General features: G+C 53.2%; 4 protein-coding genes and 1 long non-coding RNA gene across 27 annotated transcripts in view; 3 read left to right on the top strand and 2 right to left on the bottom strand.

The window, feature by feature from the left end:
- The first annotated feature begins 4545 nt into the window (after window positions 1-4545).
- Window positions 4546-14565, top strand: HPDL (4-hydroxyphenylpyruvate dioxygenase like). The gene is made up of 2 exons (XM_049094480.1): window positions 4546-6095; window positions 14001-14565. The coding sequence occupies exon 1, from the start codon at window positions 4812-4814 to the stop codon at window positions 6009-6011; it is 1200 nt and encodes a 399-aa protein (XP_048950437.1). The 5' UTR covers window positions 4546-4811; the 3' UTR covers window positions 6012-6095; window positions 14001-14565.
- Window positions 6940-15156, bottom strand: MUTYH (mutY DNA glycosylase). 18 transcript variants are annotated; one of them, XM_025420295.3, is made up of 17 exons: window positions 15056-15156; window positions 11453-11530; window positions 11218-11338; window positions 10518-10666; window positions 10390-10429; window positions 10194-10267; window positions 10017-10058; window positions 9875-9946; window positions 9682-9795; window positions 9499-9596; window positions 9276-9420; window positions 9133-9196; window positions 8768-8959; window positions 8530-8666; window positions 8293-8475; window positions 8063-8104; window positions 6940-7340 (listed from the first exon to the last, which is right to left on the bottom strand). In XM_025420295.3, the coding sequence occupies exons 3-17, from the start codon at window positions 11330-11332 to the stop codon at window positions 7209-7211; spliced, it is 1599 nt and encodes a 532-aa protein (XP_025276080.3). In that variant the 5' UTR covers window positions 11333-11338; window positions 11453-11530; window positions 15056-15156; the 3' UTR covers window positions 6940-7208. The 18 variants fall into 18 exon arrangements, with proteins under 18 accessions (XP_025276080.3, XP_035554835.2, XP_048950428.1 ...); XM_035698942.2 differs by having other exon boundaries at window positions 10518-10663; window positions 15056-15135; XM_049094471.1 differs by having other exon boundaries at window positions 8293-8445; window positions 10518-10663; window positions 15056-15134.
- Window positions 15157-15210: 54 nt separating this feature from the next.
- Window positions 15211-18700, top strand: TOE1 (target of EGR1, exonuclease). Of its 3 annotated transcripts, none has more exons than XM_025420303.3 (8): window positions 15211-15366; window positions 16072-16214; window positions 16302-16342; window positions 16474-16570; window positions 16695-16853; window positions 17093-17352; window positions 17545-17704; window positions 17786-18700. In XM_025420303.3, the coding sequence occupies exons 1-8, from the start codon at window positions 15315-15317 to the stop codon at window positions 18404-18406; spliced, it is 1533 nt and encodes a 510-aa protein (XP_025276088.1). In that variant the 5' UTR covers window positions 15211-15314; the 3' UTR covers window positions 18407-18700. The 3 variants fall into 3 exon arrangements, with proteins under 3 accessions (XP_025276088.1, XP_048950436.1, XP_048950435.1); XM_049094478.1 differs by lacking the exon at window positions 15211-15366 and adding an exon at window positions 15652-15917; XM_049094479.1 differs by lacking the exon at window positions 16072-16214 and having other exon boundaries at window positions 15225-15366; window positions 16302-16570.
- The window catches only part of TESK2 (testis associated actin remodelling kinase 2), a 143495-nt gene continuing 134764 nt past the window's right edge, over window positions 18609-27339 (bottom strand). For all 4 annotated transcript variants that reach the window (XM_049094476.1, XM_025420300.3, XM_049094475.1 and 1 more), the window contains 6 exons: window positions 22256-22338; window positions 21968-22052; window positions 21644-21727; window positions 21374-21460; window positions 20548-20665; window positions 18609-20290 (listed from right to left, as the gene is read on the bottom strand). In XM_049094476.1, the coding sequence (XP_048950433.1) occupies window positions 19566-20290; window positions 20548-20665; window positions 21374-21460; window positions 21644-21727; window positions 21968-22052; window positions 22256-22338 (1182 nt within the window). In that variant the 3' untranslated portion in view covers window positions 18609-19565. The remainder of the gene's footprint in view (window positions 20291-20547; window positions 20666-21373; window positions 21461-21643; window positions 21728-21967; window positions 22053-22255; window positions 22339-27339) is intronic.
- On the top strand, window positions 21725-23204 carry LOC118350722 (uncharacterized). Its single transcript, XR_004805038.2, has 3 exons — window positions 21725-21870; window positions 22333-22995; window positions 23080-23204. It is a non-coding gene; the product is annotated as an uncharacterized LOC118350722 (long non-coding RNA).

Raw genomic sequence — 27339 nt, 5'->3', positions numbered from 1 at the left:
CAGTCTCCATGCAGGGAGCCCGACATGGGACTCTATCCCAGGTCTCCAGGGTCAGGCCCTGGGCTGAAGGCGGCGCTAAACCATTGAGCCACCCGGGCTGCCCTGATCTATATTTTTTCAAAGCTAACTCTGGCTACAAGGTGGAGACTGGTTAGGACAGTGGTGAACCTAAAGCCAGGCAATTAGTAGCATCCAGTTGATGCAGAGACAGTGAGGCCCTGCACTTGGGTGGTACAGAGGAATGAAGAGGGAGGGAATGAGTCGAGAGATGTTGCGGAAATAAAATGGGCAGGGACATGGGATTGGCTGGAGATGAGGGATGAGAAACAGAAAGGTTCAAAAATGATGTAGGTTTCTGAATAATACCACTGGAGAGAGTGGGACAGGTGCTCATATGGGAGTACCTGTGAGTAAAAGGGGAACAATGTTGGGCATGTTGAATCTGAGGTGACAGTGGGATATCCAAATCAAGATGGCAAAAAAGCAGTTGAATAAAGATTAGGAAGCGGGACATACATGTGGGGATCATCTAGCAAGGAGATGATAACCGAAGCCCTGAGTAGCACCAACATTTAAAAAAAGGCAGAGGAGGGATGCCTGGGTGGCGCAGTGGTTTGGCGCCTGCCTTTGGCCCAGGGCACGATCCTGGAGACCCGGGATCGAATCCCACATCGGGCTCCCGGTGCATGGAGCCTGCTTCTCCCTCTGCCTGTGTCTCTGCCTCTCTCTCTCTGTGACTATCATAAAAAAAAAAAAAAAACAGGCAGAGGAGAGAGAATGCTACCAAAGGAAAACCAGGTGGGTGTGATGTTCTAAAAGCCAGGGCAAGAGTATTTCAAAAAATAGACAATGCATAAAATATTTTTGAGAGTCAGTGAAATGAGATCTGAAAATTGTCCATTGAATAACATGAAAATCACTGGTGACCTTAAATCCTTTTAAGGTGAAATGATGGACAGAAAGACAAATACTGCATGATTTCACTTATATGAAGCTCCCAGAATAGTCAGAAGTAAACTAGTGGTTCCAGGGACTGGGGGAGGGGAGAGAGTTCTTTAATGGGGACAGGGTTTCATCTGGGGAACAGGGAAAGAGTTCAGTGGATAGATGATGGTGATGGGTGTACTTAATACAACCGAACTGTGCACTTAAAAATGGTTAACAAGGTAAACATTACTATGGTATGTGTATTTTTTTTTTAAGATTTTATTTATTCATGAGAGACACCAAAAGAGAGGCAGAGACACAGGCAGAGGGAGAAGCAGGCTCCCCACAAGGAGCCGGATGTGGGACTCGACCCCAGGACCCTGGGATCAGGGCCTGATCCCAAGGCAGACACACAACCTCTGAGCCACCCAGGCGTTTCTTTCATGTGCATTTTACCACATACACATACACACCCAAAAGTCACCTCCTCTGTGAGGTCTTCCAGGCCACCCTTTGTAAAATGTCAAGCCAAGGGTGACCCCCAGAGGTCATGTTAAAAAACAACAGCTGATAATCACCCACCTGGCCCTGGAGGGGAGTGGGGGGTGGGACCTGAGCGGCGTGAGTTAGTTCCCAGCCCCACCTTTTCAGGCTGGGAGAGGAGAGACAGGACTGGGGTGAAGGTCAGGATTTTGGAGAAGAGTGGGCCTCTGCCAGCCTCCCGGCTTAGGCTGAGAGCTGCAGGAGGGATGTGGCTGTACAGGCTCTTGGAAGGCAGGTGTGGCAGGAGGACTCCTGCAGTGGCATCGCCTCACACCTGGGACCTGCATACCCTCCAGCGCCTACCCTCAGCACCTCTAGCCCCAGCAACAAAGCAGTCCCGGCCAGGCAGGAAGGACAACGTCATGTGAAAGTCCCATAGGGTCCTAACCATGAGGAGACAGGGGTCCTACATTGGTCACAGCCCAGAGACCAGCAGGGCTGCAGGAACTGAAGTCTAGCTAGGTGGGAGACTAAGGACAATGAACACCTCTACCCTCCGCCACCCTGTCTGGCCTTTAAAGAGCCCAACCTGCATCCTGGATCAAGGTCCAGCACAGCACCCTTGCAGGACAACCTGCCCTAACTAAGATCTCCCTTTCTTTTCTTTTTTTTTTTTTTAAAGATTTTAATTATTTATTCATGATAGTCACAGAGAGAGAGAGAGAGGCAGAGACACAGGCAGAGGGAGAAGCAGGCTCCATGCACCGGGAGCCCGACGTGGGACTCGATCCCGGGTCTCCAGGATCGCGCCCTGGGCCAAAGGCAGGCACCAAACCGCTGCGCCACCCAGGGATCCCCTCCCTTTCTTTTCTAAGTCACCCTCTACTTGGCCTTTAGAAATCTGTCCTCTCCCTCAGAAGCAGGTGGGAAGTGATGCATCAGAAAACCAGTTTCTGTTCCCTGTCCACACCCAGGGCCCTTGAGTGGAAACCCCTTTGGCAGGACCAAAGGCCTGGAGGCACTAGAGCTGCTCACCTGGAGACTGATCATGATAGTGAGGACAGAAGATAGTCCCAGCTGCCCCAGCCCTCACAGAACCCTATTCCCAGGGCCCCATCCTCCAGAATCCACACCAATGCCAGGGCCTTTCTAGAGCCTTCCCAGGGATCAAGCCCCAGAGAGGGAGGAGTAGTCCTAATGTGGTTGTTATCCTGAGTCCTACTGCAGCCCCTCACCTTGTGACATAGAAACCCACTTTGTATGCCCTTACCCCACATAGCCAGGCCCAGGTTCACAGGCTAAATCCTGGACCCCTTGTCAGGCTGCAGAATATACTATTTTATTTAATCACAAACACCTGCGAAGTAGGTACTATTATTATTCCCATTTTTACAGAAGAGAAAACTAAGGCTCAGAGAAAGTAAGCAACTTGCCCCAAGTCATACAGCTACTAAATACTGGAGGTAGAGTTTGCTTTTGTTTTGGGAGGTTTTTTAAAGATTTTATTTATTTACTTAAGAGAGAGAGAGAGAGCATGAGTCAGGGGCAGAGGGACGGGGAGAACCAGACTCCTTGCTGGCTGGGGAGGGGATGAGGGGTGGGGTAGCCCGACAGGGGGCTCAATCCCAGGACCTGGGATCATGACCCAAGCTGAAGGCAACACTTGACCAACCACCCAGGTGCCCCTGGAAGTAGTTTTCAAACCCAAGGTCTACCTGGCTTTTGGAACCCATGTTCTCAAATTGACTAGTCTGCAGAGTAGACTTTTACCACTGCTGATCAGCTTCTGGGTACTGCCTTCCTGGCTGCAAGATGGAACACACAGCTGGACATCTTTTTCTCAGCCCTGTCCTTCCATCACATCCTTCTTCCTCTTGCCAATGAACCTATCAATGATGTAATACTCAGTGGTCTTACATCAGGCTCCAGGACGAAGGAATCTCCTTTACAATGCCTGGAACCATAGCATCCATCCCAAATGTCTCCACGACCTTATGCTCTTTTTGCTCCTTTGAGGGTTTGGCTCACCTTCGTCAGGGATCTTTTTGCTCATGCCATTTACCCTTCTTGAAATGCCCTTTTCAAATCCTTCAAGGGCCACCAGCTGAAGTCTCAGAAGACTCCTACTTTCCTCAATCCAGTGATGTCACGCAATTGTGTGTGAGGCCAGAAATGCCTACAGAGGGCTCCTCTGGCCCAATATCCAGTCAGGAAACTGTGAAGCACAAAGAGAGCTTGAGTTCTAGTCCTATAGGGTCAGGAGGGGAAGGAACACCAATGCAGCTGCTCCAGGACCTGAGCCACCAGTTTTTCTACCAGACCTTCCTTGGTACAAGGGGGCAAAAGACTGTTGAAATATAAATGGGGTTGAAGAAAGAGGTGCAGCTGAGAGAATGGACAGAGGTTTGTTAGGAGCCATACAAATGGCCTATCTTCCTATAACGTCAATTTCTCTGGACCAATTTGGGGAAGGAAAGAAAATCTGTAACTTAAAAGCAGTACTTTTTAGAGTTTTAAAGGAACATTATGACTCAAAGGCAAAATTTTCTAGCGTTTTTTTTAAATAAATTTTTATTTATTTATGATAGTCACACACAGAGAGAGGGAGAGAGGCAGAGACACAGGCAGAGGGAGAAGCAGGCTCCATGCACCGGGAGCCCGATGTGGGATTCGATCTGGGGTCTTCAGGATCGGGCCCTGGGCCAAAGGCAGGCGCCAAACCGCTGCGCCACTCAGGGATCCCTTTCTAGCGTTTTTTAAGCTAAAACACAACATTGATAAATTCCGTGCAGAGGGTGGGGGCGAGGGTGGGAGGGGGTAGGAATTCTGGGTCCTCCCCCAGCTGGGGTTGGCTCCCTCGGCTCTAAGGTTAGGGGGGTGAGAGAAAGCCCGGCGCCTGGTACCGCGTGAAGGCAGCTACTGTGAGCTCCCCGGGGTGGGAGGAGAAGGGCGGCCCAGTGCCCTCGGGCGTGGCCCAGCCAGAGGCTCCGGGAAAGGGCAGCTCCGTGCCCTCGCCGCAGCCCGGACGCCGGGACCTGGGTGGGAGGGGCTGTGCCGCGGCGCTGGCACCGCCCCCAGGCTCCGTCCATCCAGGCTCCGTCCATCCAGGCTCCGCCCCCGCCCGGCTCCGCCCCCGCCCGGCTCCACGTGGTTTGCAGCGCCCGCCAGCTGCCCGCAAGGCCCCAGCGCAGCTCGCGGGGCAGGACGGCGTCCCCGGGAGAACCTGGGGCCCCTCAGGGCTGCGTCCGTGACTTCTCGGAAAAGAGCGAGGGACGCGCTCTGTGGGCAAAACTGGACTCCACAGGCTCCCGACGACAAAGCCGGACGGAGAGTCCGCGAGTCCTGAACACAGGTGAGCGGCCCCGGGGGAAGGACAAGCCAGGGTCACCATCCCGGCCGCCATGGCCGCGCACGCCCGTCGCCTGTGCCACGTTGCCTTCCACGTGCCCGCGGGGCAGCGCCTCGCCCGCGACCTGCGGCGGCTCTTCGGGTTCCAGCCCCTGGCGGTGCGGGAAGCAGAAGGCTGGCGGCAGCTGGCCCTGCGCAGCGGCGACGCGGTCTTCTTGGTGAACGAGGGGGCAGGGCCGCGGCAGCCGCTGTACGGCCTGGACCCGCGTCATGAGGTGCCCAGCGCCACCAACCTGTGCTTCGACGTGGCGGATGCGGGCGCCGCCGCCCGGGCGTTGGTCGCGCGGGGCTGCAGCGTGCCGGTGCCCCCGGTCAGCGTGAAGGATGCGCAGGGCACAGCCACCTACGCCGTGGCCAGCTCGCCCGCCGGCAACCTCAGCCTGACACTCGTGGAGCGTGCCGGCTTCCGAGGGCCTTTCCTGCCAGGATTCCAGTCCGTGCCCTCTGCAGCCGGCCCGGGCTGGGTCAGCCACGTGGACCACCTGACCCTGGCCTGCACCCCTGGCAGCTCCCCCACACTGATGCGCTGGTTCCGCCACTGTCTAGGCTTCCGCCACCTGCCGCTGAGCCCAGGTGAGGATCCCGAGGTGGGCCTCGAGGTGACAGCAGGATCTGGGCGAGGGGGACTGAAGCTCACGGCCCTGCAGAGCCCACCGGGCAGTGCTGTCCCCACCCTCGTGCTGGCGGAGACCCTACCGGGGGCTTCTAGTGGACAGGACCAGGTGGAGCAGTTCCTGGCCCGGCACAGGGGACCAGGGCTGCAGCACGTGGGGCTGTACACGCCCAACATCGTAGAAGCCACTGAGGGGGTAGCAGTGGCTGGGGGCCAGCTCCTGGCGCCTCCTGAGGCGTACTACCAACAGCCCGGCAAGGAACGGCAGATCCTAGCTGCAGGGCATGAGCCTAGCCTGCTGGCCCGATGGGGGATCCTGTTGGATGGCGAGGATGGCAAGTTTCTGCTTCAGGTCTTCACCAAGTCTCTCTTTCCAGAGGACACTTTCTTTCTGGAGCTAATTCAGAGGCAGGGGGCCACAGGCTTTGGCCAGGGCAACATCCGTGCCCTGTGGCAGTCTGTGCAGGAGGAGCAAGCCGCCAGGGACCAGGAAGCCAGAAGGTGGGGGCTGGGTTCAGCCTCCTGTCCTGGAGCACAGGGCCGGCTGGAACTAAGAAACACCTGCAAAGGCTTGGAGTGAAGGGCTTTGTCCCTACAGGCCAGGTGTGGCCGCCATTTCTTCCGTACCTTCCGGAATGTGAAGCTCTCACTAGAGTCCAAAGAGGTGGGATTTTTTTTTTAACTATGAAATATTCTTATTAGTCTATTACTAATATATATGCAAGATATAAAGAATAATAAAGGAATTACAGAATTAGGAAATAGAACTTACCAATACTTTTGAACCATCTTTGTGACCTTCTCTGATCCCATTTCCCTGTACCCTACCCCCAATTTTATGATTATTAACCCCTTGATTTGCTGTATTGTTGCACTACGTATGAAACAATACAGAAGTAAATTTAGTATTTGAGGTAGGAATTTAAGACAGAACAAATCCTCTCGTTTCCCTTCTTTTTTTTTTTTTTTTAATTTTTTATTTATTTATGATAGTCACAGAGAGACAGAGAGAGAGAGAGGCAGAGACACAGGCAGAGGGAGAAGCAGGCTCCATGCACCGGGAGCCCGACGTGGGACTCGATCCCGGGTCTCCAGAATCGCGCCCTGGGCCAAAGGCAGGCGCCCAACCGCTGCGCCACCCAGGGATCCCTCGTTTCCCTTCTTCCTAGGGAGCAGCCTCTACAGGTGGGGAGGGACTGGGTCAGGGCTGAGCCCAACCACCTGCTGTAGGACAATACCATTTGACTGGAGCAAATCAGCTGACCAGAGACGTAGACCAAGGGTGTTGGGTGTCAGCCACTGGCAGGGGCCCCCTGCAACTGCTCTCTCCCTCTCACCTAGGGGCTGGAGGAAGACAGATCACTCTGGACAGAACTCCTACCTCCATTGGCCCAGGGCTGGCTGGGAGCCCTCGGCAATGGAAGTCAGCACCAAGCAGGACTCTGCCACTTTCTAGGTCCCCCAGAGAAGAATGAGAAGGCTAGGGAGAGGGTGAAAAATCTCCAAAATGACTATAAAAATAAGCGCTTTATTAAAAAACGGGACTCAAGGGCTGCTGGGTGGCTCATTTGGTTAGGCATCTATCTGCCTTCGGCTCAGGTCATGATCCCAGGGTCCTGTGATTGAGCTCTGCATCGGGCTCCCTACTCAGCAGAGAGCCTGCTTCTCCCTCTCCATCTGCTGCTCCTCTTGCTTATGCTCTCTCTGTCAAATAAAATTAGAAACAAAACAAAACCAAAAACCCAGGATTCTCAGGAAATGGGGGCTTCTAGAGATGTCACTGGGCCATACTGTTGAGGTTGGATGAATCCGTAGGGATGAGAGGCCGAAAGAAACTATCCAGGAGTTGCTGGCCAGGGCTGGGCTTTTTCCGGCTGGATGGAGTAGACACTTGGGATCTCTTGGAACCCTGTGCGAAGCCAAAGGAAGGAGGCACTTAGAGGGCAGCAGGGAGTCCTCTCCTTCAGCTCCCTCTCCTCTACACTAATACAGCTCCCGTTCTAGCCTGAATGTTGTAAAGCTTCTAATCTATCTGTAGTATCTATCTCTTTGATCAACTCTAAATGGCAGCCCAAGGTAATTAACTAACATACAAATCTGACTCTTCTCTCCACTAAAAATGCTTTACTAGCCTGGTGTTCATAGCCCTACCTGGTCTGTGCGGGCCCTGCCCATCAAATATTTACAGCTCCTTGCACCCTGCAACTGGATTATGCAACCTTTGCTCACACTACTCTTGGGCCCAGTGTGAACATTCTTATTGCTAATTCCCCTCCCAAACCTGGAGACAATGATTCATTTCTTAGACTGAGATTACCTACCAGCTGCTGCTTCTAAGCAGCCTTTTCTGATCCTTGCCTCCCAGACAGAACTGAAAGCTCTCCACCTCATAAACCACAAAACCTACTATAAGCATTTCACACACCTGTGACCTGTTGTCTCCATCATTTGTTCTTATTCCCTCTCCACCCTGGACTCCAGGCTATAAAGTCTCCAAGGAAGAACTATTCCTCTCCCCATGGTGAAGTCTGGAGTGGATAATGTTCACCCAAACATGTACCATTTAACTCACTGAAAACCCAAGGATTTGGGCCTGGGGAAAGAAGGCTGGGTGAGGGCCAAGAGACTCACCTTGCAGATCCCTGGCTGTTGGCCCTCGTACACACGGAACACCTAGGCAAGGGAAGAGGGAGAGTGCAGGGCTGGCACCTTTCCCCCCAAAGAGGTCTCTCCTCAACTTCATGGCCCTATACGTCTGTTTAAAACATGCTTTTTTTTTCCTCCCTGTTTACATGGTAACAGGTTCACATAGAATAGACAAGAAACACCAAAAAGTACAACAAAGACAACACAAATAGTGCCTTTTTCATAGCGGTGGAGATAGCTGCAGTGTGAAACTCCTCCCGGGTCAGCCAGCGTGCGCCAGGTGGTACAATGGTCACCGGGGTCTGTCCTTCCAGAGCCAGACCGTATACTTGATATGTCAGCTTGATGTGAGAGAAGGTGTGGACCACCTGGAGGAAGGTCAAGGGGCTGAAACAGGCCTATGGATGTGCCCACACAAGCCATCACTCCTGTCCCTCCCACTGCTCACTCACCTGCCCAAGGTGCTGGAGGTGGGAGGCTGGGAGGGGCCCAGCCCAACTCTGCAGTTCCTGCAGCAGGGCCTCACGCTGACATCGCCCTGAGGCCTCTGCGGTCACTGATGGGAACTCCCACAGTCCTGCCAGCAAACCTGAGGGAAGGCACAGACATGGTGGTCAGAATTTAGCTGCTGACTCCTCCATTTCTCCCTTATAGTTCAGGCCACCGCCCTCACTCCAAGGATCTAGGTACCTGAACTGGGCCTCTGCACCAGCAGAATTTGAGGACCCCCAAGGGCCCTGGGCTGCTCTAGAACACAAATGGCAGAGCACTCCTCCCTGGGGGGCTTGCGGCTGGCCTTCCTGGGAAAGTTGGTCACTCCCAGGGTCTGGTCCCAGGGCTCTGTGGGATGCGCGCACAGCTGGCACAGTTCGGTGCTGGAAGCTGGGAAGAGAGATCCGCAAGCGCCACTCAGGCAGGTGAGCTTAGGTGCCAAGCCCAGAGAGAGGCCATGGCCCGGCTCTGCAGAATCTTATTCAGGTTGCCAGGATAAACTGGAACGAGGCTTCCAGCAGCAGCTCCTGGACGGCGCAGTACAGGCTGGGACTGGCACTTACCACACTCCTCCACGTCGGGGCTGCCTGGCAGGCTCTGGGAGGCTAAGAGCTTTCCCCGTTCCACCTAAGAGGCATAAGGCAGATGTCATGGGGTAGGGGTCGCCCTCTAGGAGCCCTGCCTGCCCCTTCCCCAGATGGCTCACCTTCTGGTATGCCCGGCACAGGCTCCGCACAGGGCACTGGCTGCAGTGCGGGTGCTGTGGGGTGCACACTAGGGCCCCCAGCTCCATGGCTGCCTGGTTAAAATCCCCGGGCCGGGCTGGGTCTACCAGCTGCTGGGCTAAACCCCTATAAGGAAACACTGCTGTGAACCAAAGACCCTTTGGAGACACCCTTCCCAGTCTCCCCATGACCCCCATATCCTACCAGAGATGCTGGGAGACAAGGGTGCTGCTGGAATCAGCACCAATGGCTCGGACACGGCATAGCACCCGTATTACGTTCCCATCTACCACACCGGTTGCCTGGCATAGAGGAACCCAGGAGTCAGCCTGGTCTGGGAGGAAGGGGGGTGGGCACACACAATGTGGGGGTGGGCTATGGGCTCACCTGTCCAAAGGCAATGGAGGCAATGGCTCCTGCTGTGTACCGCCCCACGCCAGGCAGGAGCCGCTGCAGGGTTTCTGCTGTATGTGGCACATGGCCCCCTAGCTCCTCTACCACCTGGTTGGGGTGGGAAGGCTCCAGGTTATGAGACAACTGAGGCCCTGGGGCTCACCCCCTTACCTTGTGACTCCCTTACCTTCCGAGCTCCTTGCTGCAGCCGCCGGCCTCGAGAGTAGTAACCCAGGCCAGCCCAGAGCTGGTTCACCTCCTGTGGGTGAGATCAGAGGGATCAGTGGTCAGTCCCCCATTGTCCCATTCCCCCTACCCCGGGCTCTTACCTCCAGGGAAGCACCGGCTAGGTCCTGCAGCGTTGGCCACTTCTACAGCTCCAAGGTGATCAAAAAGAAGTAAGACCAAGGTTGAGGGAGGTAAAGGAAGCCTTTTTTACCCCACCCCAAAGGCTAGGCTCTCTCTGGGGTCTGGCTCATGACCTCCCCTTCCTTCCCTAAAGTCACCTGCATCCATCGAGTATAATAGTCGATCACCGTTGCGACCTGGGTCTGCTGCAGCATGACCTCTGAGACCCACACTGGGGGAGAGGGGTTGGCATGAGGGCGCTGCTGAGCATCCCTGCTCTCAGCACACAGCCCCTGGGCCCCAGACCAGTGGGCATCTGGGCAAAGCAGCCTCACTCCCAAGAGATGCACTCACCAGCATACGCCCGCCTGTCCAGATCCACCTCACCCTCTGCCTGCCAACGCAATCCCAGATGAAGAGTTAGGATGGAGAGAGCTGGGCACCGACCTCCCACCCCACTGTCCTGTCTGTCGCCTGCTTACCAGCCTTCTCCAGGGCAGGTCCCGCTTCTCTCGGTCATACCAGTTCAGTAGGTTCTCCCGAAAGGCCATGACCTCGGCTGTGTCTCTGAACAGATGGTATGAGGAGACAGAGGCCTGCCATGCCACCTCCTGCCGCTTGGCCAAGCCTGCTGGGGGCCTCAGGAGACTCAGGCATTGCCCCTGCACAGGCTGTACCAACTGCCCGGGGCACTGCGGCCTGCTCTCCCACTGAGGGCTTCCCCCAGCCCCAACCCCTTGCTTAAGCTTTGGACTTGGAGTCAGACCAGAATTCTCCAGTGGTGTGTTACCATACCAGATTTCTGGTCTGAACTTTCCCAGGGTGGTTCTGCTGCCTCCTTTGCCTCTGGGTCACTATGAAAGCCCAACAGTTTCAGCTAAGCATAATGTATACCTGTGCAGGGCTTTTCCACTTAAAAACATATTCAGGCTCATAAACTTATTTGATCCCATGAAAGCCACATGAGGAAGGAAATGCACAAACAATTGCTCCATTTCACTGGTAGGAAAGCAGCCATTCAGAGCAATTATCCCAAAGTTATAGAGCAAAGTCAGAATTAGATCCTTAATTAGTCCCTTCAGGCCCTGACACATACCACACTTCCTTCCCAGCCTGAATCTCCCTCCCCTCATGGCCAATGAAACCAGCACCTTCATTTTTGACTAGGACCAAGCTCCTCACCTGCAGCGGTAGAAGGCTTGACCTGGCTGCTGCTGAGGACACGCTTCTCACTTCCCTCCTGCCTGGATGCCTGCTTCCTAAGACGACTTCTCACAGCTGCTTGTGGCTTCTTCATGATGGCCTAGAAGAGAAAGGCCCAAAGTAGTCACAATGAGGCTGAATCTTAGGGCCCCACAGTGGGTACAGCCACCTCCCTCTCTATAACATTCATTATAGGGTGGCTAGCTTTACTCACTCTCCAGAGGCTCAGGAGTTTGCTCTTGGCCGGCTGCACACTGAGGTAGGACCATTCGGGCTGAGTTTCTGCAAGTGACTTCAGAGGGACCAATATTAGCATAATCTTGGAGACACAAGATAAGAGGCCAGGGCTGGGCTGGGTCCTGTGTGGGAGCACCTGTGTGTCTCAGATGCTCACTGTGACTGTATGTGTGGAGAGGGGTTTATTAGGTGTGTCCAGAAGCATAGGGCAGGTAGGAAGTTTATCTGCTTAGAGATGTAGCATATTTGCAATGAAACAGCCTTGAACCATCATGCATCCAAACTTCCATTCTACAGAAAGGTTTCCAAGGGTCAAAGATGGGAAAAGATTTGCCTGAGAGCAGATGGCAAGTTGGGGTGGTGGTGGAAGGAGATGTGCTATTTTTATTCCTAATCTTTTTTTTTTTCTAATCTTTTCTTGATCTAGTAAACCAAAGCTGGCTGCCCACTGGTAATGAGAAATGTATCTGATTGATCTTCACTGTTCCCTCACTGTTCTTTTGGTGCCCTTTTCTCGAACAGAGCTAACAGTCAGTGAGGGCTTACTACATGCCAGACCCTATGATGCTAAGAGTTTTACCAAATTCTCACTCAACCTCCAGACAACTCCGTTAAGTATATGCTAATATTACCTCTATTTTAATTATGAGGAAATTCAGGCTTGTAGAGATTAAGCAACTTGTCCACCCAAACCCAAAGGTCTGCCTCCAGAGACTGCACTCCTGTGCTGTGCCACACTACAGTCCCTACCGAGCCCCTGGTTCAAACTTTCCTTCAAACTTGACTTCAGCACCCCATTTTCATCAAGAGCTTGCCTCCTCCTTCAGAGAAAAAAAAATGAATGTACAAATTTACACTGCACTTACCTGCATTCTCCTTCTCCTCATTATATGAAAGAATGGTCTCTCCTAACTTGACTGCTCAAGGTCTTGCTCCTCAATCCTTTTTACAAAACCCACTCTCTTCTTCACAGCCAAACTTCCTTCACCAAACTAACACCATAATTCATTCTACAATCCATTCTCCAGAGTAAAGCAGCCTTTTAAGACATGATCATGTTACTTTCTTACTTAAAACCTTCAATAGCTTCCCACTAATTCACTGAGTAAATTTTTTTTTTAAGATTTTATTTATTTATTCATGAGAGACACAGAGAGGCAGAGACACAGGCAGAGTAAGAAGCAGGCTCCATGCAGGTAGCCCGACGTGGGACTAGATCCCAGGTCTCCAGGATCACGCCCTGGGCCAAAGGCGGCTCTAAACCGCTGAGCCACCGGGCTGCCCCACTGAGTAAATTTTTATGTAGTGCCTATGTGCCGAGCAGTTTTAAACACTTGGAATACTTCAGTAAATAATACACCAGAGGTTCCTGTTCTTGTAGAGCTTATAGTCTTGGGGGGGGGGGGAGGCGGCAAACAATAGTAAGCAAATTATACAGGATATTGAGTGATACGTACTAGCATAAAGAGGAAATGTAGGATGGGTTAAGGGGAAAAGGAGCGGTAATGGTGGAATGTTGCAAATTTATTTTTTTTAAAAGATTTTTTATTTATTTATTAGAGAGAGAGAGAGAGAGCAAGAGAGCATGAGTGGGGGGGTGGGGCGGAGGTGGGGAGAGGAGAAGCAGACTCCCTGCTGAGCACGGAGCCCACCGGAGGACTCAATCTCAGGACCCAAGGATCAGGACCTGAGCCAAAGGCAGATGCTTAACCAACTGAGCCATCCAGACGCCCCAGAATGTTGCAATTTAAAAGCACATGGTTGGGACGCCTGGGTGGCTCAGTGGTTGAGCGTCTGTCTTTGGCTCAGGGCATGATCCTGGAGACCCGGGATCGAGTCCCACATAAGGCTGTCTCTCATAAAAAATATTTTTTTTAATAAAATAAATAAAAAATAAAACCACATGGTCAAGGTGGGCCTTATTAAAGTGATACCTGATCAAAAAAAAAAAAAAAAAAAAGTGATACCTGATCAATGATTTAAGGCAACTGAAGGAGTTAGCCAAAGGCATCCTAAAGAAGAGCTAGTGCAATAGCCCTAAGGAAAGTGCCTGGTGTGTTTGCAGAATAATAAGGAAGCCAGTGTGGTTCAAATGGACCAAAGGAGGAGGAGTAGTAGATGAGGTCAGAAGTAAAGAAAGTAGGGCGCACAGGATCACTAAGTGCATTGTGAGCCACTGGAGGACCTTGGCTATCACATCCATTGCTCTGAGAACCCAGTCCTCTTAATATAGTTGTGTAGGCTCCAAAGATCCCCACCTGCCTCATCCCCTCACTCACTGTGCTCCAGCCGTATTTGCCTAAATAGTTGCGTCAATCCCTCACATGTCTACCCACCTTGACGTCACCCAATCCGTTCCCTCTATTTGGACAGCTCGTACTCTGTGCTTCGTCTAACAGTTACTCATTCTTGCACCCCCTCCCCAAATCTTACCCTCTTGTGTAATTCTCCATTCTTCCTCTTATACTAATTATAATTTCACATTTTGTTTCTTTTTTTTTTTTTTATTTTGTTTCTTTGATCAGTATCCACTTCCCAGACTTGGCTACAAAACTCCATAAGCTGGGATCCCTAGGTGGCGCAGCGGTTTGGCGCCTGCCTTTGGCCCAGGGCGCGATCCTGAAGACCCCGGATCGAATCCCACGTCGGGCTCCCGGTGCATGGAGCCTGCTTCTCCCTCTGCCTGTGTCTCTGCCTCTCTCTCTCTCTCTCTCTCTCTGTGACTATCATAAATAAATAAAAATTAAAAAAAAAAACAACTCCATAAGCTGACAGTAGAGTCCCCAGAGCTGAGCATTGGGCCAGGTAAGTTGTATACAACAAGCACTGTTAAGTTAATTAACCAGATAAGAGATAGTAAGAGGTTTTCCTTCTTTAAAATGGGAGAAACCCTTGGGACGCCTGGGTGGCGCAGCGGTTTAGCGCCTTACCTTTGGCCCAGGGCGCGATCCTGGAGACCCGGGATCAAATCCCACGTCAGCCTGCTTCTCCCTCTCCCTCTCCCTCTGCCTATGTCTCTGCCTCTCTCTCTCTCTCTCTCTCTTTCTCTATCATAAATAAGTAAATAAAATGGGAGAAACCCGAACAATTTGGGAAAATGATGAAAAAAGACTCCGTGGAGAGAAAGGCTGAAGATGGAGCTACGAACAGTGAATAGCCAAGGATAAGGGGTTGAGGCTCTTTGGTGGGTGGAGAGGATGGGAGCTAGAACCCCTGACAAAGAACGGCGTCCGGTATGGACAAGTCTCCCACGGTACCAGGAGTCAAGAGCGATCACCTCCTCCGGGCTTACAATTTGTCCCCTCCTCGCCGTCCCCACTTGCCGGAGCATTAATTCAAGTCCCGGTTATCAGCCGCCGGGATTACCAAGGCGTCCCTGCCGGTCGGGGGTTCTGCCCCTCTGGCAGCCCGAGTCCTCCCCTTCTCACTTCCTGGAGGTGAGGTCGCATCCTCCCAGTGGATCCTACGCCCCCGGGCCGGGCCGCGCGGCCTCACCGCCCCAGGGGTCTGGGGCCCCCAACCCCGGCCACGCGGAGGACCCCGGAGCGGAGAGGTCGCCCAAGCTCTCGCCGGGAATTACCTCCCGCTCGGTCTCCCGCGCGCCGCGCCGCCGCACCCCGGGGGACGTGCACCCGGGGGACGTGGGACGTGGCCCCCGCCGATAGGCCCCGGCGCGCGCCGCCCCGCCTCCTCCGCACCGCCCCGGGAGGTGCGAGCGGAAGTCCGAGCGTCCGAGGGCGAGGCCCCGCCCAGTCCCTGCCCGACCGCGGGAGCCGCGCGGAGAGCGGAGGCGGAAGTGCCGCGTACCCCCGGCTGCTCGGCGAGCGGCGCGCCGTGTCATGGCCGCCGACGGCGACGGTGCTGCGGCCTCGGCCCCAGCAGTCCCTGACGGTGAGTGGCTTCCCGCCTTAAGCCCCCGTGCGCCCGGAGAAGGGAAGGCCTCGGGCTCTTGGCTCTAGAAACCGACCTCCACGTTCAGAGGGACTGGCGCGTTCCTTCTGAACCAGCCACGAGGAGACTACAATTCCCGGTGGCCACCGCGCCTCCGCGGCGAAAGCCTGGTGTGGTGGGAGCGGAGCCGGGCCGGCAGGGGCGTGTCGGGAGGTGTAGTCTATAGAGCCCGCGGTTGTGTTAAGTGGAGCGGGTGGGGGTCGGGGGCCGGAGCCAGTGGGACGAATTGGGAGCCTGGGTGCGAGGAACTGGGGCGCTGTGGGAACAGTACTGTGGAGCTGTGTGGGGTGTTAGAGTCGCACTCCTCAAGCCCTGCGAAAGGTTTCCCGCGGGATGTGGGAAAACCACCTCACGGATCGTCTAGTCCGGCCTTCCTCTTCTAAAGATTGTGAGGCTGAGGGGAGAAGTCCTCTTCCCAAAGCTTCACATAAGCCTCGGGAAGATGCAGGCGCCCTCTGTCTCCCCAGATTCAGTGCACGGCTCATTCCGAGGTCTGTGGGACACAAAGGCTCGGAGGGCAGAGTTGCCATCTCTGGCCTCAGCGAAACTCCCCCCGAGCGTCCCAGTCCCGGCCATGGCCTGCTTGGTGTCTGTTCCCCCGGGCCCCTCCTGAGCCTCCACACCCGTCGCTCTCCTTGCCCTCAGGTGGTGTGGGCAAGAGCACCAAGTCTGGGGAGGAGCCAGTAGTCCAGGTCCCCGTGGTGGATGTGCAGAGTGACAACTTCAAGGAGATGTGGCCATCGCTCCTGCTGGCCCTAAAGACCGCTAGCTTTGTGGCTGTGGACACGGTGAGGGGTGGGGATGGGGACAGCAGGTAGTTGGGAAAGGGCTGGCGCCAGGAACCTAACGCAGACTCTCCCTTCACGTGCTCATAGGAACTGAGTGGGCTTGGGGACAGGAAGAGTTTGCTGAACCAGTAAGTATACGCCTGACCTTAGTGCCAGCCTTGGCAGGAGGGGCAGACCTCGTCCCTGGAGTAGCGGTCCCAGGCCTGGGGGGTTTGAGGGCTGACTTCCAGCCACAGCCACCCCTAAACCCAACCCCAAGGTGCATCGAGGAACGTTACAAGTCCGTGTGTCATGCTGCCAGAACCCGTTCTGTTCTCTCCCTGGGCCTCGCCTGCTTCAAGCAGCAGCCAGACAAGGTACAGGCTGCTCTCGTTCCTGTCCCTGCTGTGGCTGAGGGGAGGAGGGTTGAGGTCCTGGGGAGCGTCAGGCTAGGGGTGTTTTTATCCCAAATCCTGAGGTAGCGGATCCTTTTTCTCTCAGGGCGAACACTCCTACCTGGCTCAGGTGTTCAATTTGACCCTGCTGTGCATGGAGGAGTATGTGATAGAGCCAAAGTCTGTGCAGTTCTTAGTACAGCATGGCTTCAACTTCAACCGCCAGTACGCTCAGGGGATCCCTTACCACAAGGGCAATGACAAGGTAGGTCTCCAGCCTTGAGCCTGCCCCTTCTGTGACTTCACCCCCTCTTGCCCTAGGCCGGGCGCCTGCGAAGTATGGGAAGTCCCTAGGGGGCTGGGGAAACCAGCGTGACCCATGGGAGACCGGCCCTGGGTAGAGCAGGGAGGGAGAGCTTTCCAGGTAGGGGAGCCAGGGAGAAGGGCCCCGAGAAGAGGCTCCCCCAGGACTGCCCTTCCGCTGACCCCTTTCCTTCCACCCAGGGCAATGAGAGCCAGAGCCAGTCAGTCAGGACGCTGTTCCTGGAGCTGATCCGGGCCCGCCGGCCCCTGGTGCTGCACAACGGCCTCATAGACTTGGTGTTCCTGTACCAGAACTTTTACGCACACCTGCCCGAGAGCTTGGGAACCTTCACTGCTGACCTGTGTGAAATGTTCCCAGCCGGCATTTATGACACCAAATACGCTGCTGAGTTTCATGCGCGCTTCGTGGCCTCCTATCTAGAGTATGCTTTCCGGAAATGGTGAGGAACTGGTTGAGGGGGTGGGGGCGGGGGCTGGGACAAGCCTGCTTTATGGACCTAAGGTATTTACTGAGTGCCTACTGCGTGCCAGGCACTGTTTTAGGTGCTGAGGATTCAGCAGTGAGCAAAACTGACCAAAACCCTTATGGAGTTTATATGCTAGTGGACCAATACCTTCTTCCGCTATTTCAGTGAGCGGGAAAACGGGAAGCAGCGGGCAGCCGGCAGCCCACACCTCAGCCTGGAGTTCTGTAGCTATCCTCCTAGCATGAGGGCTCACATTGACTACCGCTGCTGCATGCCCCCTGCAACCCACCGTCCTCATTCCACCAGTGTCTGTGACAACTTTTCGGTGAGAGCACCCACCCATTTCTTGGGGGAGGGGATGTTCTGATGCCTGGAACCCCTCTCTCAGCCTCTTTCCTGCCTCTAGGCCTATGGTTGGTGTCCCCTGGGACCACAGTGTCCTCGGTCCCATGATATTGACCTCATCATTGATACTGATGAGGCTGTGGTGGAGGACAAGCGGCGACGGCGGCGACGTAGGGAAAAAAGGCGGAGGGCTTTGTTGGGCCTGCCCGGGAAACAGACCTCTGAGGAGAATGAGGATGGTCCTCCTGTGAAGCAGGTCTGTGGGGATGGCCTCAAGGCTGAAGAAATTGAGCAGGAGGTGGCTGAGGATGAGAGTAGGAGCCAGCCTGGCTTGGAGCAAGGGCACAAAAATGACTTGGAGATGGGCATTAGAGCTGCAGGGCTGGAAACAGCTGATACGGCTACCTCAGAAGCACCAGAGAGTCAAGCCAATCCTCACCCAGTGCCTGGGGACGGATTGCATCGGGCAGGTTTTGATGCCTTTATGACAGGTTACGTGATGGCCTATGTGGGAGTGAGCCAGGGACCCCAGCCCTGTAGCTCTGGACCCTGGCTACCTGAATGCCACAATAAGGTGTACCTGAGTGGCAAAGCTGTCCCCCTCACGGTGGCCAAGAGCCAGTTTTCCCGTTCCTCCAAAGCCCACAACCAGAAGATGAAGCTGGCTTGGGGCAGCAGCTGACCTAGCTTCTGCCTAGGACTCAAGGCCTGGGAGGAGAACTGAGTGGAACAGAGGTGTCTGGGTCCCTCTAGGCTGTGAATGTCCTACTCCCACCTTCCACAGAGGGGGGCAGTCCTGGCAGAGACACTGCTGCACCACTTGTGGACCTTCCCATTCCCCTAGAGGCTGAGGAACCAGGGTATACACAAGGAGGCTGGCCAGCACCTGTAACACAGACTTTATTTATTTTTAAATCTGAAAGTGTCTTAGGAAAAAGTATTACCAAAAAATCAACAGAAACAAGTTATGAAAATATTTGACCAGCTTCATCTTTGGTTATTTCTTATTGCGGCTCTGTAAGGACAGACTGTTCCCGTAGCTCCAGCCACAGCAAGAGGGGAAGAAAATCAGTCCACGGATAAACCGTTTAACCAACTGGGTGTATCACATGTTGACAAGTACATAGAGCAGACCCTGAGGCCTACAAAACCAGCCCCACTCCCAACCACAAGGCTGAAAGTCTTATGGGGCAGAACATTAAGACTCCTTCATAAATATGAAAATAGATTAATTGACTGGAAAAGATCTCTGAATAGGTTAGCTAGGAGCCATGACCACCACGCTGCCTCACCCTTGCATAGAAATGTAGTGCTGTGGTCTGGCCGTGCAGTAAGTGCAAACAGCAATTATTCAAGTGTCTTAAACATACTGGCAAGAAGCTCCCCGGTCTTCAGGTCTGAGAAATAGCCATGCCCTTTATGGCTTCCTGATTAGCTCCAAGGATAGCTTCCCATCCAGAAGCTTATATGACCCAGGAAAGGGCAAAAGACAGACCTGGGGTGGGAGAAGAACCTGGGGTATTAGCTGCCTGCCAGCTCAAGCTAGAACTAAGAGTCCTCTGGTCCTGTCTGGGAGGTGCACTGGGAGTCCAGTGGGAGCCAGAGCTCCTTGCTAGCTTCCAGAAGCTTGATATCGGCTGTTGGCCCTAACTAGGAACGCCTTCCACCATTGCCTCCCCTCTCACACACAGCCATTGGGCACTTGGAGCCCCCAGATTGAGCCTGGTGTAGCTTAGCCTGCCTGCTCTGAGGCCGCAGGGAAGAGTCCAGGCTGTGTGCCAGGGGAGCCCTGTGGCTTCAACTGAAGGTCCACTCCCAGGTGAGCTGGGGACTAACCCCCCTCACCCATCGTGTTCTCCCTGGGTTTTCAGGCCCATGCCTGAGACACAGAAGGGGACTGGAGCCAAGCCTCTTGGTCTTTCTTCTTCTACCTCCATTTCCTCAGAGGTACCTGCAAGGCATGGACTGGCACCCCGGGGCCTGGGCCCGAAACCATTTTCTTCCTGGGGACTGGAGCAGTCCATGGCTTCATGGGCTAGAGCAGTTGGTAGGGCAGATGCTCGGAATGGTGGGATCTCTCTCACTCTGTACTTGAGACTATTGAGGCGTGGTGGGGGCCCATCAGATAGTGATTCTTCTCGGCCCACAAATGGACAGGCCTCTTGATGTAAGAACTCTGGTGAACCGGGCAAAGAACGCCACCCACGAGCAGGTGGGGCCAGGGGCTCCTGCCAGTCAGCCACGGGCAGAGTTCCCGGCCCTGGTGCGTCCAGGTCAAATACCAGGGAGATGACTGACTTGCTGGGCAGGTCAAAGAACTTGATCTTGCCACCCTTGAGGTCCTGGCGAGCACTGAAAGGGTTGACTTTGGGGGTATGGGCAGCACCACCTTGTTGTGGCCGGTAGTATGGGTCCAAGACATTCACTGTACGCAAGGGCTTACGGGAGAAGATGTCAGACTGGCTTCGGGATAACCAGATAGTACGTCTTGGGCGTGGAGACTTGGGAGGTATTTTGTCATCCAGTGTGCTCAGTCGCTTCACCCCAGGTCCTTTCTCCAAGAGTCCTGAGAAACAAGCAGTCAAATCAGGATTACGGTAGTCGTCCTAACAAACAGAAGCAGCACCTTGTGCCACAAAGTGTTGTACTAATGAAAAAAACAAACTTAAAGGGAGGCGATATGCCAAGTCATAATATGCCAAGTCCACTACTTTTCCCATCTTCTTCTGGACACGGGATCCTGCAGTGAGCCCTAGAGAGGAAGGTTCTACATCCTCATTCCCTCCCTTGGGGCAGGTGGAACACTCTGGTCTGATTTCTTACCCTTAGCTGTGGGCTGCAGCTTCCTGTCTGTCTGCAGCTCTTCTTCCTGTAGATGGCTCAGAATTTCCTCCAGGGTCTTCCCAATCTCCGCGAAGGTTGGGCGCAGTTTGGGGTCCATCTGTGGTTATCCACACCAGCCATTAGCCCTGCCCTTTTATCTTCCATCCCAAGGATGGCATTTGAGTCTGTTTCTGGCATCTTTTAAGACTCAGATACGCAGCTAAGAGATCTTTTCTGAAGGTCCCAGCTCATGAGGGTGATTCCCAGAGCTGAGGTCAGGGAAGATGCTATTGTCTCATACCCTTCCCCATCAGCACCCTTTCTGTATGTGTCTTACACCCTTGATGGGCACAGAACCATCCAAATGGGTACCCTTACACTGGTTTGTTCTCTGCTTGTGTTCCATTGCTCACGTTTCTGGGAGCTTCCTGGACAAAGCCCAGCTACCTCTTGGTCGTAACAGGTAGGTCCAGCCCCAGAGCTGTATAAAATGAAGGCTAACAAAAGCTCTTCCCATGGGCCTTAAGACCAGCTGGACCCAAAGTCCAACTGAAATCTGACCAGAGCTCTATCAGTATCCAAGAGGCGGGGAGTCTACCCTGCAGGCTGAGGACTGTGTAATACAGAGCAGTTTTCCTTTTCTTGGTCCAGGGCTCCGGACAGTCTGTCAGGCTGGAGGAGGGGTGTGGGCACCGCCATTCATCAGTGAAAATGAGGCTCCTCTTGAAGCTAATTAATTAGCAGCCTGTCCCTGCAGTCCTAGCCAGATGAAAAGGGTTCTGTCAGCCCCTGACCAAAGCTGGGAGGAGGGGAGGGAGACACTCACATTACAGCAGTTGAAGGTGAGCTGCAGAAAGTCCGGGGGACAGTCTCCCACCATATGCTGGAAAGCGTCATAGTCTAGCCCGAAGTTCTGTGGATGCGCAATGGAGGGAGGGAACATGGCAGACTGGTCCGTAATCCCCCCAACCCATACTGGCCTGCTTGGGAGAGGCTAAGAAGTAACCACACAGACAGTTCCAGCAACTCCACCCCAGTTCCATAGCTTCAAAACCAGCCCCATCCAGTGGCACTGCCCCCTCTGCCTGCAGCTCACCTCTGTGCGGGGAAGATAGTCTGGATCAGCCTGGATGCGGGCGATGATCTCACAGAGGATGATACCATAAGAGAACACGTCGGCCTGGTGGATAGTGAGACCTCAGTTTCCTTCTCATTGGGGTGAGAGGCCCCTCAAGTCCACCAGCCCAGGCCTGAGCCCTACTTCTGTGTTTCATTCAGTTCACTTACTGGGAAGATGCCAAGTACCAGCTCTGCTCTTAGCAGGTCATAGATCCTCACCCAGAACATATAGGGTGATCCTGGACATGCTAGGCTAAGAGTAGATTCTAAAAGAACCAGGCCCCCGGGTCCCCAGACTCACCTTTTCATTGTAGGGCTCATCTCGGAGAACCTCAGGTGCCATCCAAAAGGGTGAGCCCACCACGGCCAGTTTCTCATTCCCCATGCTGTGGGGTGGGGGTAGAGGGGAGATTATATGGAAAATGAGCTTACCCCTGGGAATTCTCCCTAAAGGACAGGCACTAACACTGACCACATTTAGGGAGCTGAGATTGAGCAGTGACCAAGTTCTGGCCTCTGGGCAGGAAGCTGGAGTTTTCCCTTTACTTCAGTCCCTTCTGTGACCCCAGTACCTATGAGGGCTACCCACCTGACGTCAGGAATCTTCTCAGCCAGGCCAAAGTCAGCTACCACTGCAGAGTAACCATTCTCATCCCTCTTTATCAGGCAGTTCTAGGGGTCCCAAAGAAGAAGACAATGCGCTCAGAAGGGGGACCAGCCCGCCACAGGGTTACCACCACCCCTCCCTGCCATAGGGCACCTTGGCCTCTCCTTGGTGAAACACATTCTCAGGCTGACCATAGTGGTCAGACTTGGGGGCCCTGTCAGCGACGTGAGATGGCCTAGGCCTGGATCTCGGGGGGCTGCCCGAAGACTCGTGCCTCAACAACTATCTATCTTGGCTTTCTATGACCCTAAGCATGGCTCTGTGCCAGAGGTACCTCCGTGAACAGACAGCTTTGTCCTCTTGGCGCTTACAGTCTAGTGGGGGAGACAGGCTCTCCAGCGCCTCCCGTCCTCTCCTCAGAATGCAGACACCCAGAGGCCAGCCTGACCTGAAGCAGAGGAAGCGCTCAGGCCTGCCTCGCCCCTTCACTGCCCACGGGACCACAGCCAGCTTCCTCTCTGCCGTTACAGTCTATGACTTGGCCCTAGCCAACTACCTACCCCACCCCTGCCGTCCCATGCACGCATCGCCACCCAAACTTGTAGACAAGCTTGGAGCCTGAACAGCTCCTTCAAGCTTTTGTCTTTGCTTATACTGTTCCCTTCCTTTGGAACGTTCTCCCAGCTGTCCTTTTCACTTCAGAAGATTTTATGTGTTTTAAGGTAAGTGAGCTTTCCACTCTGCTCTCTCCGCCCTCTCTCTCTCCCCAGGGGTTAAAACCTCCTCTCTGCCACTTCTTCCCACAGTCTAGCAGAGAGCCAGTTCCGGTTCAGGCCTTCCCTCCTTACAGCCCTCAACTCACGAGGGGGACTCAGGATGTGCGCCCGAAACAAATGCTGCAGTTCCCAGGGAAAGGATGAATCCAAATGACGCGCAAATAAACACAAGGCAGCAACCAGCTCTCCCCAAACTGCGTTCAAAATAGCCCTACACCTCCGTCCACCCCCTTCCTCCAGATGCAGGAGAAAGTAGGGATCCTTGGCTCAGGGACATCTCTGAGCCAGCCCTGGCTGGCCAAAACCTGCCCTCCCTCCTCCCCACCACACTTGGCGTGCAGTTGCCAAGGCAATGCCACGTCATCTCCTGCTTCTTTCACCTCAGGTACTAATCATTCCCTTCCTTTGTCCTCGACATGATCATGCTATGCTCTCCCTGGGCTGGAAGGAGCCCGTGGTTTCATCTTCCCCTGGGTCCCAGGTAGACACGCACCATCCCTGCCTTCCAAGCAGGGCTGCCCTTGTGCTTGTCCTGGCTTTGGCCCTCCCACCAAGCCGTGCGGGCTCAGCACCCCTGGACCTCCTGAAGGCTAGGAGGGCCCTAGGCCAGCTGGCCTATTAAAAAGCCAAAGCCCAGGCTGTAGCACACAGGCTTCTGAGGCCCTGGCACCTCAGATCTGTCGCCTATTTTTCTCCCCTCCTCCGTTTTCACCAACAACTCAGGCCCTGGCTCCAAGGCTCAGTCTAAAGTCCTACTTACTATTTGCTTTCTAGCCCCCAGAAACAGCCGTATCGATTCAGCCCAGGAGCAAATAAGGACCAGAACATGGCCACAGTGCACTGGCCTTGTTGAAGCTGTACAGTTTCTGCCCAGCTTCATGTTCACAGGCATCTGTCCGCTCACTGCAAACCACCCATGTAGGGGTCAGTGGCCTCCCAGGAGTTTCTCTGAACAGCTGAGAAAGGGCTAAGGCAGGGATGATCGCGGCCCCACAGTATGGGACAAGGCTACCCAGTTTGCCTCTGGTCTGGAGAGTGACCATTGCCCCTCTTGTAGTTTCTCACAGCCAACAGCTGGGCATCAGCGCCAAAGACAAAGATGGGATACTGCAAACCCAAAGAGCCAAACTTAGGAGTCTGTATCTGAGGTGACAAGGAAAATGGGGAGGGACCCTGATAGATTAGCCCCTGTAGGATTTTCCACAAACTCCCAGCCTGCCCTTAATGGAGTCTAGGCTAGTGAGGTTTGGCTGACCACACTTGGCTGTTTTTACTTCCTTATCTCCCACTCATTCCTCGTGAGGTTTTTTTTTTTTTTTTTTTTTTTAAGATTTTGTTTATTTATTCACAAGAGACACAGTGGCGGGGGGAGGCAAAGATACAGGCATTGGGAGAAGCAGGCTCCATGCAAGGAGCCTGATACAGGATTCGATCCCGGGTTTCCAGGATCACACTTTGGGCCGAAGGCAGCGCTAAACTGCTGAGCCACCAGGGCTGCCCTCCTCATGGGTTTCTGCTGAGAGTTCTTACAGAGGATACCAAAGACTTCTATGGCATTAAGTTCAATAGACAAAATTAGTCCTTATATATTTGAGCTTTCTGCTGTTAATACTGCTGATTACTTCTTTCAACACATTTATATGTGATTCAGGAATCATATTAATACTGGGCTTGCAGGGCACCTGGGTTAAGCATCTGCCTTCAGCTCAGGTCATGATCCCAGGGTCCTGGGATGGAGCCCCACATCAGACTCCCCACTCAGGAGGGAATCTACTTCTCCCTCTCCTTCTGTCCCTGTCCATGTTCTCTCTCTCTCTCTCTCTCTCTCTCTCTCTGATAAATAAATAAAATCTAAAAAAAAAAAAAAAATTGGGGCATGCAGCAAATAATCAGTTGTGGTCCTGGAGCTAAGAGACCAGGTATTAGAGGCTAGAGGCTATTCCTGTTCCCTTTCGATTCTTCTCCCCTGGCTTCTGTGACACTACAGTTCTAGACTCCCTTCTCTAGCTCTGGCTACTCTGCAGGCTCTCCCCACCTGATGCTCTCAGGGTTCTATCTTGGGCCTACATCTCTCGGGCTCCATTTGTGCTGATGCCTCCCAAATATATATCCTCACACCTGACCTTTTTCCTCTAGCTTCAGATTTGCATATCCAGTCCATTTCTGGACATCTCCTGGATTACCCATATGGAACTCCATACATGCAAACCTGAACAAACATGAACCTTTTCCCCTCAAAATCTAAAGCTCTAGCTGTATTTCTAGGTCAGCTGATATTGCCATTTTCCACCCAGTTTGCTAAGCTAGCAACCTGGGATTCACCCTAGATTTTTTACTCTTAATTCCAACTAAGTTAGCTTCTAAATATTTTTCAAATCAGCCCCTCCCTCTTCATCCCCACTACCGTTGCGTTAGTCTAGGTCCTCCTCATTCTTCCCCTGAATATAACAATGCTCTTCTAACTGGTCTCTCTGGCTTGGTCCAGGCTTGATCTCCATAATCCACCTTCCTCATTCCTGCCAGCATGACCTTAGTAAAATGTAAATCTGTGTTACTCCCCTATTTAAAAGCCCCCCCACAAGACCCCCAGTATGTGCACATGCATGTGCGTGCACACACACAACTTACTAATAAGTGGAATTCCATTTTCAAGATTCAGCTCAGCCACCATCTCCTGCAAGAAGCCTGCTCATATTTAACCCTCAGTTGGGTTAAATACCTTTTTAAAAATCATCCTATGCATTGTCCTCTCTGTAACCTTAGCATCTACCACATGGTATGAAAGTGTTTGCATAGTGTCTCCGATGGCCATAGACCATAAGCTTTAGGAAAGCGGTGATGTCTTAAGAGGGAGATGGGGGATCCCTGGGTGGCGCAGCGGTTTGGCGCCTGCCTTTGGCCCAGGGCGCGATCCTGGAGACCCGGGATCGAATCCCACGTCGGGCTCCCAGTGCATGGAGCCTGCTTCTCCCTCTGCCTGTGTCTCTGCCTCTCTCTCTCTGTGTGACTATCATAAATAAATAAAAATTAAAAAAATAAAAAGAGGGAGATGGCCCAGAGAATACTTCCTAGCCCCCTGGGTAAGAGAAAGATTGCCCACTTCTATCTATATGGCACCCTAAGAATTACAAAACATCCTTCACAAACACAATCCCAATGGTTCTTCAGAACAACATTGTCAGGTGTGCAGATCTGAGATTTTTCCATTTAAGAGAAGAAAAATGAAACTTAGAGCTCTAAGTGGTAAAGTCCCAGGTCTCCTAATTCTAAAGGGTTCTCACATGACTCTGCCTTCTCCAGAAAGAGGCTGAAAAGCTTTCCCCTGGGGACAGCAAAGCTATGGCAGGAGCAGTGTAGTTTTATGACAGCAGCAGGGGCCAGGCCCAGGGGAAAGGCAGCACTGTGTGCAATACCAAGACCCCTGCATTTGGGACCCCAGTCACTAGCTCAAATGCTGGCTATTCCAAAAGCATCTAGAACAAGGCTTACATTTCTCATCCAACCTGGACATGGCCCTAGTACAGACTATGTGGCTACAGAGTACAAAATATGAAGCTCAGACCACTGGGGTTCTGAAGAAGCCAGACCAATTTTCAGGCTGTGTGGGGTACAAGGTCCATTACATAGAGGATGAAGAATGCTTTATTCAAAAGTGTACTTGGGGCACCTGGGTGGCTCAGTTAAGTGTCCAGCTTGCTTTTGGAGTCATGATCTCAGGGTTCTGAGATCAAGCCCCAAGTCAGGCATCATGCTGGGCATGGAGCCTACTTAAGATTCTCTCTCTCTCCCTCACTCCCCTACTCACTCCTTCTTTAAAAAAAAAAAAAAAAAAAAAAAATCCTTGCCTAGAGTAAGCAGCAGACATAACAGAGGCTCAAACAGACTTCCCTGAAGTGAGAGGTTCCTAATTTTCAGGTTCAAAAAGGAGCCTAGGCACTACTGCTGCCTGGCTCTCATTCCTCTGTGTCCTCTGCCCTATTATAATTCTTCACACTATAGCAGGGAGACTTCTGTGTTTGCCTCTTCAGTGACAGAATGATCCCATTCATCTCTGTGTCTCAAACCTGCACAGACACACACAGAAAGGGCTTAGCAAAAGTTTGTTATATGAAAGTTGGGTAGATAATTGAAACAATTGGGCTTCTTTTCACATGTGTTAAAGGCATACACTAAACATACATTCAACTCTCCACTTGTGGGAACTGAGCTGACAAGAGACTCAAAAGGGTGGCCATGAATGCATTTCTGGAAGCCAACACAAATCCTTCAAAACTGGGCCCGAGTAGACAC

Source organism: Canis lupus, chromosome 15, assembly GCF_003254725.2.
Source record: "Canis lupus dingo isolate Sandy chromosome 15, ASM325472v2, whole genome shotgun sequence".
NCBI lineage: Eukaryota > Metazoa > Chordata > Mammalia > Carnivora > Canidae > Canis > Canis lupus.
This window is presented reverse-complemented; position numbering and strand designations above follow the sequence as displayed.